The sequence below is a fragment of the Quercus suber genome, unplaced genomic scaffold (genome assembly GCF_002906115.3).
Source record: "Quercus suber isolate HL8 unplaced genomic scaffold, Cork oak 2.0 scaffold_528, whole genome shotgun sequence".
Classification (NCBI taxonomy): domain Eukaryota; kingdom Viridiplantae; phylum Streptophyta; class Magnoliopsida; order Fagales; family Fagaceae; genus Quercus; species Quercus suber.
In genome coordinates this window covers 517,524-528,949 of record NW_027069977.1, presented here as the reverse complement: position 1 = coordinate 528,949, position 11,426 = coordinate 517,524, and the positions used below count along the sequence as shown (strand labels likewise).

Below are 11,426 nucleotides of genomic sequence, written 5' to 3'. Positions count from 1 at the left end.
TCCAAGGCACCATAATCTGGTGGTTGTGTTTGTTTTGGTTTTGATGTGGTTGTGTTGGAGTGTTAATGGATATCCATGGCTGGATGCTGATGTGGTTGTGGTGCAACGACTGGTTGGTTTCTGGGTGCGACAGCTGGATGCAGTTGTGCTAAGTGATGTGGTTGTATTCGATGGTTGTGGGTTTTGGGATTAAAATTGTGAATAGAAAGAAAATAATATTTAATTGAAATAGTGATATAGTATTGAGGTTGAGCTAAAAATTTGAGGAGGCTGATGTGAATGCTCTTAGTTGGCTATCTTCATCTTTCTTCCCGGTTGATTTATTATTGTATAATTCTCTTTAGATTCTGCGTGAGAAAATTCTGATACTTACATTACGATATTGTCTTTTCTTTAGAGGGAGCTGGTTCTATGTGGGCCAATTTATCTAGGCATTAGGATGCAGTTTTTGAGTTTGTGGTGAGTCCTATTTAGAAGCTATAATATTATATGTGATTTGTAACAGAACCAAATGTAATTTGTAACAGAGCAGTGGTTGTCTTGGATGCTATACTAAACCTACAGTAACTACCTCGGTGGATGCACCAGCACAATCACCATCAAAAGGATCAACGAATCAAGGTCGGACAGTGAAGACAGAGGATTTCTGGACCACCAGTACGTGGGATATGGACAACAGTGCAGTTCAGTCTCAGAGAAGCATCTCCTCAATTAGTACAACCAACCAAATTCTAGATCCACATGCTGTTGCTGGCAGTGCTAACAGCCCTTCTGAATTTGTAAATCATGGTAAGTTTTCATTTCTCCTGGGATGTTCAGTAACTTTATAGGTTTGGCATTTCCATACACCTGACATAGCTGCAGGTTTTGGCTCTTTCTTCTTCCCTTTTTTTTTTTCCCTTTTCTTTTGGGTGGGGGTCAGGTTTCAACATATGTATGAATGGAACTCCAATTAATATATCAAAGAGTGGTAATTGTAACCTAGTTAGCTTGTCTCCCTCTTAATTTGTTTGGTCTTTCACACCGGATCTGTGTTCCAGTCCGATGTAGGGTGTCTCTAGTCCTTTGCATATGCTTTATGGTTGGGTGTGTTAAGAAAAATGAGAGTGTAGACATTATTACATTTTGCTCTTCCATTTATCTCTTGTTCCTTTGCCTATTTTAAACTTACAATTTCTGTCTTAAATGGGGGCACAGGTCTTCTTCTCTGGAATCAGACTAGGCAGCGTTGGGTAGGAAATAACAGGTCTGATAACCAGGCACAGCAGATACGAGAACCCAAACTAAGGTTGATTGCTCTGAAATTTATTTTGTGATTTTCAAGTTAAATGGGGCCTCTTATTTGAAGCTCTGGTAGCAGTAACTTTCAAAATATAAAGTAGTTCCATGAGTGTCACCACATTTGTGTGCCATTCACCAATTATCATCTCAATTCGTGGATGATTTGATTTCATAGAATCTAAATCTAAGTCATGATTTTATATCAGGATCACAAGAAATGACATCATCTAAGAGACCCCAAGGGGTAGCACAATTAGCCTGGGATCATGCCTCATGGATCGGAGGTCTCTCTAGTTTGGATTTCCCCATCCCCCTCCCCTTGGGGCCAAACTTACTCATCCAACAAGGATTTTTTTTTTTTTTTTTTTAACCAAAAAAAAGAAAAAAAAAAAAAGGAAAAAGAAAAAAAAGAGAGGAAGATATATTTTTTTTTTTTTTTTTTTAACCAAAAAAAAGAAAAAAAAAAAAAGGAAAAAGAAAAAAAAGAGAGGAAGATATCATCCCAAGATAGTATCATTAGTTTGGGTGAAGACTTTCTTCCCCTTCATCATATTTAACACATCGACTTTGTTGTATTATTTGAATATGTGGCATGTCTTGTGGTACAAGTTCATTTTAATGGTAGGCCAAGTTTTGCCCTCAAAAGATGAGTAGCACTGTGAAACCTTAAAAAAGATTAAAAGATTGGAAATTGGTATTGCATTTTCTTGCTAGCTGCTTTCATGTGACTGTCAGATCATTTGTCTTGTCCATATGTTGTACTTTGACAATCGTTAGTTTAGATTTTTTATTTCAATAGTAGTGAGTGAAGGATGTAGAAAATTTGAAGAAACCGTTTCTGGAATATATACCCTTTTGTTTGTAAAGTAGGAATTGATTATTCATGAATTCTTTCCTTGCATCTTGTCAGCACTCACTGTCTATGCATTGGTAAAAAATTCTGGCTTTGCAGTTGGAATGCATCGTATGAAAGTTTGCTTGGGAACAACAAGCCATTCCCTCAGCCTATCCCACTTGCTGTAAGTCTCTGCTCTCAAAAGCTGGTCTTACCCCAGTTATGTGCTTTATTTAATTCTTTATTGGTCTTGAACACAGGAAATGGTAGATTTTCTTGTGGACATTTGGGAGCAGGAGGGATTATATGATTGAGCAGCAGAAGTATAAGATCCTTAAAAGGCTCTTTAGATACTGGAACCCGTCTTAGCAACATTCAAGTTGTTGCCGTAGCAAGAGGGGTGATTGAGCAAACTGCGACTTGTATATGAAATGTAACATGATCTGTCACATGCCAATGCAGAGATTTTTATTATTCAGGTCTTTTAGACATGCATGTATTACATTCAATTTGATTTATATCATTGGCTGCCTGTCCTGTTCATGGCAGGAAGTTTTACAAAATTTCATGAACGTTTGTTGTCTACACTGCTGCAATTGCCATCAGCCCTTTAGCCTCACGTGTGGTAATTAGTTATTTATGATGCTTCTCACTTAGCCTCAATCGTATTTTGATTAATCCTTTTGCGGCATTGAGTAGATTTGGTTAGTGTTTTCTTGGACTGTTAGAGCATTAGAATCAGAAAACTCTAATTCTACTCTATTTTACTAATCCAAAAAGTCATTTTATTATTATACTATATCATTTTACAATACTTCCAACATCCTAAAACTCTATTTTTATTAAAATATTATTTTTTAATATTTCTTTATTATTTCTTTATAATTGTTATTTTTATTTTCAAACTCATATTTCCTGGGCTTTCCAATAGTCTCTTTTTTTCCTCTCCTTCTCCCTCAACCTCTAGCAACACACAAGCATCAACAACCACAGCCACGGCACCAAAAACCCAAGCCACTAATCAGAAACCCACACCGTTGATCAACCCATCAACAACCACAGCCACGATACCAAAAACCCATCAGCACTGACCAACCCATCAACAATCACAACCACGACACCAAAAACCCATCAGCACAGCACCTCAACCCATCAACAACCATAGCCACGGCACCAAAACCCATCAGTTCATGTCACCGAATTGAAACCCAGCCAATTTGAAACCCATTGGAGCAAACCCATTCAAAAGAAATCATCACCGGAGTCACCGTCGGAGCTACAGATGATCAACCCAACCGATCCACTCACTGATCAATAGATCCACTGTTTCAAACCCACCATCAACCAATCCCAGCCCACCAATCCAACCATGACCCAACCCACTTCAGCCACAACACTGGACCCAAACACCTAACCTAACCCACTTCAGCCACAACCCAACCACGACCCAAACACCGAACCCAACCACGACCCAAACACCGAACCCAACCACGACCCATAACCCCTTTAGGCACCGGTCACAGTAAATAAAAAAAAAAAAAACCCACAACCACCACAGTGACCCACGCTATCACCCACGCCTAAAAAAAAAGAAAAAAAAAAAAGCAACTACAGAACCGCCAGATCACAACCCACCAGAAAAACTGAGCCATTGTGATGTGTGATGTATGTTAGGAGGAGAATGGTGTTTGGGTCTGAAGAGAGGAGAGAGTAGATGGAGAAACAGAGAATGAAGAGAGAGAGGAGAACTGAAATAATGAGAAAGAGGAGAGAGAAATTTCGGGGGAAAAAGTGAATAAATTTTTTTTTTTTTAGAATATTGCTACAGTACAATTCTAACTTTAGAATTGTACTGTAGCACTATTGCAAAAAAATTTGCAATAGTTAGGTTTAGCATTATCTGATGCAAAAGATTTTAAGGCTTAAAATGTCAAATTGTCCTTAGATATGGCATTAGCATTAGAGAATGCTAATGCTCTTATAACGTATTATCATTTATCAAATCTTGACAAAGCACATTAGGAATCAAAGGAGGGAGGTTGTGATATCTCGGATTATGTGAATTGGGTTGGATGAGTTTGTTGTGCAAGCGTGTTTAAGTCTTATATCAATTGCGTGCCAAGTCAAATTGGATTATATAAGAAATTATTGTGGAGCAGCAGTTTTTTCATTTGTTCTTTTACTTTTTCATGTATTTTAAAACACGTCCATGTGTAATAATTGTGATGTTTTTAACGGTTTTTTTTTTTTTTTTACAAAGTTTGCATTTTTAAGAATCTTCTCCAATTATTTATGTAACGGTTTATAAGACTATTCATGTATATTCATGTGTATTACTTAAACAAATCACTTGATTCATTAAAAGAATTATGTGACCATATTACACATGAACGGTTTCTTAAATATGGTAGTTTGAATGAAGATTCCTCCAAAATGGTGTTTAGAGGTAATTGTATTTTTAATATTTTTAACTAAAAACTGTGATTTCTAGGCCAATAACTTTGACGCACTACCTCAAGAGCCGCATAATCTGTACATCTGATTTGGTAGTGAAAGAACAAAGGGTAAAATATCATTTTCGTCCCTAAACTATCACAAAAGTTCATTTTTCATCCCTAAACTTTCAAAAATTCGTTTTTCGTCCTTAAACTATCACAAAAGTTCGTTTTTCGTCCCTAAACTTTCAAAAGTTCTATTTTCGTCCCTAAACTTTTCCAAACGTATTGATTTTCGTCCCTCCGTCTAACGGAGTGCTTATGTAGATTTGACAGAGTACTGATGTGGGAGGGACGAAAATCAATACGTTTGGAAAAGTTTAGGGACGAAAATAGAACTTTTGAAAGTTTAGGGACGAAAATGATATTTTACCCGTTCATCAAAAAAAAGAAAAAAAAAAAGAAAAAAAACAAAGTTTAAAAAAGTGAAACACGTGGCATCAGATGCATTTTCCTCTGGAATACTCTCCCTTCCCTATTCATCAAAAGTGTAGTAAGTTTGAGAAAGACCAAGAACCATCTCTGTCTCATGTCATGCTTTCCTATGTGTCATCAGCACCTCCTAGAACCTCTGGGAGACTTCTCCAATTGGCCGAACCAAAGCAACCAACACACCCACTACCCTCATTAAATTCTCTTGCTAATCTCTTTCTCCATCAACACCAAAGGGAAAAAAACGAAACAAACAACAACAGGCCTGCAGACATCTTTTATACAAAGCTCGCCAAAATGGCTTTGGCTCGTTTGGCTTTGAAGAATTTGCAACAAAGAGTGCTGGCTTCCCCTTCTTGTGCTTATTCTTTGCTGGGTGAAGGTATTTGTGAGAGAAGTGTTGGTGGGGTGCAAAGGCAGAGGTGGGGAAATGAGATTGTTAGGAGGTTTACTACAACAGCTAGTGATAAGGTAGCTGGTGAGAAGACTTCAGATGGCAAAGATGTTGCTGTTTCTGAAGCTAAGAAAAAGTCCAAGTTGTTCCCAAGGAAGCAACGCAGGAGGTGGCTTTGGAAAAACGACGACCCTAACTCTGTTCCTGCCCTTTATGGTACCTCTCTCTCTCTCTCTCAAGTTTCTTTTTTTTATTAGGTGTCTTCTAGATATTGAATTTTTTTCCCTCCATATCATTTGTTCAAGTGATTCGCTAATCTAGTGTAAAAACCACATCAACAAAGTGCTTAGTTTTTGCACTCATTGGACATACAGGGTCTATTTATCGACTCATAAATTGGATTTTATAGATAATGCTATATTAAGGCAAACCAAAATTCTAGAAACAATTTAATTGGCGGTTGCTGCTAGTGTCAAATTTAAAAAATTGGGCGAAATATAGGCCTAACTCATTGCCCTGTTTATCTTTCCCTAGAATTCTTTCCCTCGGGGCTTGGAAATGCACTCATGCAAGCAACCGATAACATAAACAAACTGTTTGAAAACCTAAACATAACACCTTGGAGCCTCAGTGGCCGCATAAAAGCGAAGGACAATTACTACAAGTTGCAGTATGAGGTGCCCGGGCTAGCCAAAGAAGACTTGAAGATCACTGTTGATGATGGGGTTTTGAGAATAAAGGGAGAGCACAAAGAAGAGAAGGAAGAAGACTCAGACGATGAGTATTGGTCATCTAGGAGCTATGGCTACTATAATACTAGTGTATTCCTACCCGAGGATGCCAAAGTTGATGAGATTAAGGCAGAGTTGAAAGATGGGGTACTTTCTATTACTATTCCGAGAGCTGAGATGCCAAAGAAGGAAGTGAAGGAAATAAATGTACATTGATGGCCAGGAGGGCTAAGTTTGAGCCTTTGTTGTGTATTTTTGAATGTGGACTAAAAAGGGTGCGTGCCTTGTGAACAATCTTGTGTGTTTTTGTTCATGACAATAAGAACTTTGTGACTTTTTAAACTGCACTACTACTGTTTTCCTGATGTGCTTGTTGAATTGAAAAATGGTAATATGTGACATATTGAGATAATTGGAGGGTTTGAACTTTATGACTGAATGCAAGTTTTTGTGCTTTTTACCCATTTAGTTTGTCCCTTGTTTCAGATTAATTGTAATGAAGTTAGTGATCAATTGGATTAATTGTAATGATGTTAGTTATCAATTGGACAGATTAATTGTAATGAGGTTAATTATCAATTGGACCGGGCTGGCATAGATTGGCTTAATGAACTAGAGTAGAACTCATGGTTTATATAATAAACTAGACTTCCATTTTTTGAATACCAAAATGTGTCATTAACAATTAGTTGTTTCAAGATACTGATTTGCTTGGATGAAATGCTAAAATCACTGTATATAATATAAGAAACAAAATTTTTATGAAAAGAGAAATTAGGATATTTCAATTTTCAATTTAGAAGAAAAGAGAGAGAAACAACAAATAAATTGGTGTAACATATGTCATTTTCAGGCTTAAACATTTATCAAGCCTACCATACTGGCAACATTTTGAAAGCATAATAAACATTTGATAGCATAACAAACAAATTTAAAAGTAAATAATATTTTTGTCCTTGAATCTCAATACCATGACTCGGCACAGTTCTTTTACCATTATTATATATGAAATCAATAATTGCACCAATAATCGAAGTCCATCATGGCGTTAATTGAAGTGAAAGGAAAATTAAGAAGAAAAATTCTAGAGAGAAATGAGAAAGCTTCTTCTTATTCTTATTTCTTCAATGATGAAATGCTATGAACAAATATTTATATTATTGCTTACCATTTTTTTTTTTTAAGAAAGTTTCAATTTACAGTGTCTGTTTCTGATAATAGCTCTTTATCATTAGACCAATGCACCAATCGGTGTTTGGTGTAGGCGGGGATTAAACTTCAGATCTCTTATTTAACTATTAAAGACTTTACCAATTAAGCTAACTGAAACCTACTATTACTTACCAAGTTTAGTGGCCAAAATAACCCACCAAAAGTATTAGCATTGGGAGTGCAAAGCTATCCAAATTTCTATTTTACCCTCTCAAACACCAAAAACCATTCATTATTCCAGTTCTTAAACCTAAAAAATTTTACAACCTTGTTACAATAAATCTTTACTTTTAAGCATTACTGTAGTAAGTTTATAAAACTAAAAAAATTATATTTTATTCACTTCTATAATAAATTATAAAACTAAAAAAAATTCTCCACCTCTTTCCCACAAATCTCCACCTCCCTCTCTCTCATCTCAACCTTCTTCTCTCCTCTGCTTCCCTCTCATCTCCAGTGGATTTGTGGGTTTAGATTTAGGTTTGTGGGTTTTCTTGGGTTTGGATTTGGGTTTTTTGTGGGTATTTGTGGTGATAATGTTGGTGGCTGGCGGTGGTGTGTGGCCATCGGTAGTGGGTTTGGTGGTGGTTCTTGTTTTATTTTTTGTGGTAGGTGATAGTGGGTTGCGATTTTGATTTGATTGTTGTTTTTGTTTATTTATTTATTTAGTTTGGTTATGTGGGTATGGATATGTGATTTTGATGGTTGTTGATACTGGTGGTGGGTTGTGAGGGTGGTGTCTACTGTAGTTTAGTTTTATTTTATTTTTTGCTATAAGGTTTGATTTTGGGATGAGAATTGATTGTGGTGGTGGCTGTTTTTTTTTTTTTTGGGTGAAGAGAGAAAGATACATAGAGGAAAAGAGAGAAATTTCTATGGGTGAAGAGAGAGATGGTAAGGAAGATAGACAAAAAGTGAGAAATGAATAAAAAATTGAATAGTTTTAGGTTTGATGTGAAAAACAAGAAATGAGTAAATTGTAAAATTGTGTTGTAAAGTAGTTAACATAACTTTTAAGGTGTTAAAATAGTTTTTTTTTTTTTTTTTTAATTTTACAAATTCAAATGTGAATGCTCTAACAACTTGTAATCAATTTGGCAACTAACGAATTAATCTTGTCAGATGTCACTATATGACGATATGTGCATGAAAAAAGAGGTGGGACATGTACTTTTGTAGTTCGTGTTCACACGCATAGCACTAGAAGAAATTATGAGAAATAATATGAGGCAACAATTAAGTGGTGTGAGAAATAATAGGTGCATGTCAATAAGTATTTGAGTTTATCTACTATTGTTATATTGATAAGAGTCCTAATAGGTTGGGTGGTTAAGTTATTGTAGCTCACGTTTTGGGCAAGTCTTTGTTTTTAGATTGTAAACGTCGTGGGATTGTTTTTTTTTTTTTTGAGAAACGTCGTGGACTCGTGGGATTGTTAAAGTCATTTTAACGGGATCAAATTTTTTTAGTCCGATTAAAAAACAAAAACCTAATTTTCCTCTCTTTGCAACCTGAAGACTGAAACCCACTTAAATTTATGTAAGTATGAAACCTAAGTATGAATTTATTAATTTTTTTATGTTTATCAACATAAAATTTAAAATCCACATATCTTATAAGCCTAAATATTAGTCTAAGTATATTAGCTTTAAAAACATGTTTTTTTTTTTTTTTGAATTATAAAAAAATAAAATTTTTAACATTTTTTATATATATTTTTTATTGTACCAGCCAAAACACCAAAAATATATCTGGTACAGTATTTTTACTAATATATATTTTAGAGGAGTACTAGTATCAGTTTAATAACAAGTATGATACATTTTCTTGATATTGTCAGTACTTGTATGATATTGACTTCCTTATTTTAAATACCTTGATAACATAAGAAATAGGATATAGAAACAATACACGCTGCAAAATAACAAATCAAACAAATTTTGCAATCAATCTCTCACATTGACCTACACAATTTTACATACATGACAAAATTTTGCATGAGCATTGCCCCTACAAACTTAAATTTTTTTTCCAAACCAAACTTCAATGATATCCTATCTTTGATGTCATGCCTCCGTGATTTCTTCACCAATAAGCCTACAATAGAACCAAGTCGGATGCTTTCAATATCAAATCTATCATGTTTGTCTTCAACATTGTCATCAACAAAAGTTGTGCTATCAAATGTTTCATCTCCTAGGCACTTGGTCGAAAGAGGAGACCCACATACTAATGGGTTGCCCTTATATATGGATACGTCATTTAGTGTTTGGAGTTGATTAATTACCATATGAGATTCTTCCTGCTAAGGTGTCAAAATAAATGTTCAGGTATGCCATGGAAGTCAAAGAAGACATACTTTCAAGAATAGGTCCAAAAAGAGTATTCTTCGAAAGATCAAGTGTTTCTAATTAGATGATTCATTGACAAATTTAATGTACCCAATCCTGTGAGGCTTGTTATTTCAGTAGGAATTCCTCTTGTCAAGTTATTCCGTGAAAGATTAGTGTTGGTAACATATTAGAGAGTGCTACCAAATTCAAGCATTTTTTTCTTTTTGTCAATATGATTGCTTTCTCAATATATGCGAAGCCAAAAGGGTACACATCAAAGTTGATTTTGCCATAAACCAAACCAGTTAAATTGTCCAAACAGTCTAGAATGTCTCTGAAAAGATTGTTCTGGGCAAGATCTAGAATGTAAAGACTTGGAAGATTGCACCATTGTCTAAGAATGATTTCACTAAAAAAAAATTGACCGTAAATATAGAATTAAGACATTTGATCCTATCCACGATGGAAGGTTCCCTAATAAGCAATTCCCACCAAGATCAATGCTTCAAAGAGAACAATTTTATAAGTCAGAAGGAAATTCTCCATCAAGATTGTTGTTACTCAACACTAATTTAGAAGGGAACTCCAAAAACCAATTGAGCTTGGGATTTTTCCACATATGTTGTTGTATGAAATATCCAATTTCTCCTAATTAAGGTGAAGTATTTCAAGATTTTCCAATTTTTGTATGGACAAGGGAATTGTACCATCAAGCTTAAGGAGGTTCTCTGATAGATCTAAATAGCACAACCTTGGCATTAGATCACTAATAGTTGATGAGATAGGGCCTGAAAATGAATAGCTTTTAAGAGATAGCTTGGTCGCATTAGTAAACCAAAGTGGGATAGGACCCCTAAACTGGTTACAACTTAGATCAACAACATCCACATTTGGAAATAGTAATTGGTACAACAACTTCCCCATGATCTGATTGTTGGATAGATCCAAGTGAGTGAGTTGAGAAGATATCTTAGAGAATCATTCTTTAGGTATGGTTTCTGAGATGCCAATATTGTTAAGAGTGACAGAGGTAAGCTCACTTTGAACTTGACGCCATACAGGAAATTTGAGACTAATGAGACAACTTTCTAGTTCAAGATATTTGAAAACTAGAGACTAATGTAGGAACCCAAACGTATGTCACATTGAAAACTAGAGACTGGTTTGTAGCAGTTGTTAGTATAAATTCTTCTAGTCTTATGAGATTCATCAATTGGGCTTCTATGATAACACCTTTCCAAGAATTCTCTTGGAGATTCAAATTGATCAACTCTGAAAGTTGTCCAATACTTGTAGGAATGGTTCCATTCATCTTATTAAAAGAGAGGTCCAACTGCTGCAAGGATGACAAGGTGCCAATAGAAGCTGGAATTGAACCCCAAAAAGAGTTGTATTGGAGATTGAGGTATCTCAAGTTTCCAAAGTCTCCCGAATGAATCAGGACTGTTTCCTACCAGCTTATTATCACCTAAATCTAGGGACTCTAGGCTATTGTTCATGCATGCTGAGAAATTACCTAAGAATCCATCCATAGTGCACCTAAAATTGCTAAATGAAAGATCTAAAGTCTTCAATTTACAAAAATTTCCAAAAAAGCTTTGGCAATTGACCTCCAATGTATTGATCTTGCAAATCAAGGTGCTCAAGATTTCTTAGGTTCACAAAATCGTATGAAATGGTACTATGTAAAGCATTATAGCTTAGATCAAGTTT

At 35.4% G+C, this 11,426-nt stretch overlaps 2 protein-coding genes across 3 annotated transcripts; both read left to right on the top strand.

Annotated features, from left to right (window-relative positions):
- The first annotated feature begins 336 nt into the window (after window positions 1–336).
- LOC112038854 (uncharacterized) lies at window positions 337–2,679 on the top strand. Of its 2 annotated transcripts, none has more exons than XM_065763855.1 (4): window positions 337–789; window positions 1,198–1,288; window positions 2,192–2,300; window positions 2,377–2,679. In XM_065763855.1, the coding sequence occupies exons 1-4, from the start codon at window positions 669–671 to the stop codon at window positions 2,428–2,430; spliced, it is 375 nt and encodes a 124-aa protein (XP_065619927.1). In that variant the 5' UTR covers window positions 337–668; the 3' UTR covers window positions 2,431–2,679. The 2 variants fall into 2 exon arrangements, with proteins under 2 accessions (XP_065619927.1, XP_065619928.1); XM_065763856.1 differs by having other exon boundaries at window positions 481–789; window positions 2,234–2,300.
- A 2,522-nt stretch (window positions 2,680–5,201) lies between these two features.
- On the top strand, window positions 5,202–6,515 carry LOC112036142 (26.5 kDa heat shock protein, mitochondrial). Its single transcript, XM_024068977.2, has 2 exons — window positions 5,202–5,653; window positions 5,972–6,515. The coding sequence occupies exons 1-2, from the start codon at window positions 5,341–5,343 to the stop codon at window positions 6,382–6,384; spliced, it is 726 nt and encodes a 241-aa protein (XP_023924745.2). The 5' UTR covers window positions 5,202–5,340; the 3' UTR covers window positions 6,385–6,515.
- The last annotated feature ends 4,911 nt before the right edge of the window (window positions 6,516–11,426 follow it).

What these genes read in the sequence shown, in the direction of transcription:
- LOC112038854 (XM_065763855.1), top strand. Translation starts at nt 669, where the DNA reads ATGGACAACAGTGCAGTTCAGTCTCAGAGAAGCATCTCCTCAATTAGT. An exon ending in ATACGAGAACCCAAACTAAG is followed by an intron (nt 1,289 to 2,191) that starts GTTGATTGCTCT and finishes GCATCTTGTCAG; the next exon opens with CACTCACTGTCTATGCATTG. An exon ending in CTCAGCCTATCCCACTTGCT is followed by an intron (nt 2,301 to 2,376) that starts GTAAGTCTCTGC and finishes TCTTGAACACAG; the next exon opens with GAAATGGTAGATTTTCTTGT.
- LOC112036142 (XM_024068977.2), top strand. Translation starts at nt 5,341, where the DNA reads ATGGCTTTGGCTCGTTTGGCTTTGAAGAATTTGCAACAAAGAGTGCTG. An exon ending in CTCTGTTCCTGCCCTTTATG is followed by an intron (nt 5,654 to 5,971) that starts GTACCTCTCTCT and finishes ATCTTTCCCTAG; the next exon opens with AATTCTTTCCCTCGGGGCTT.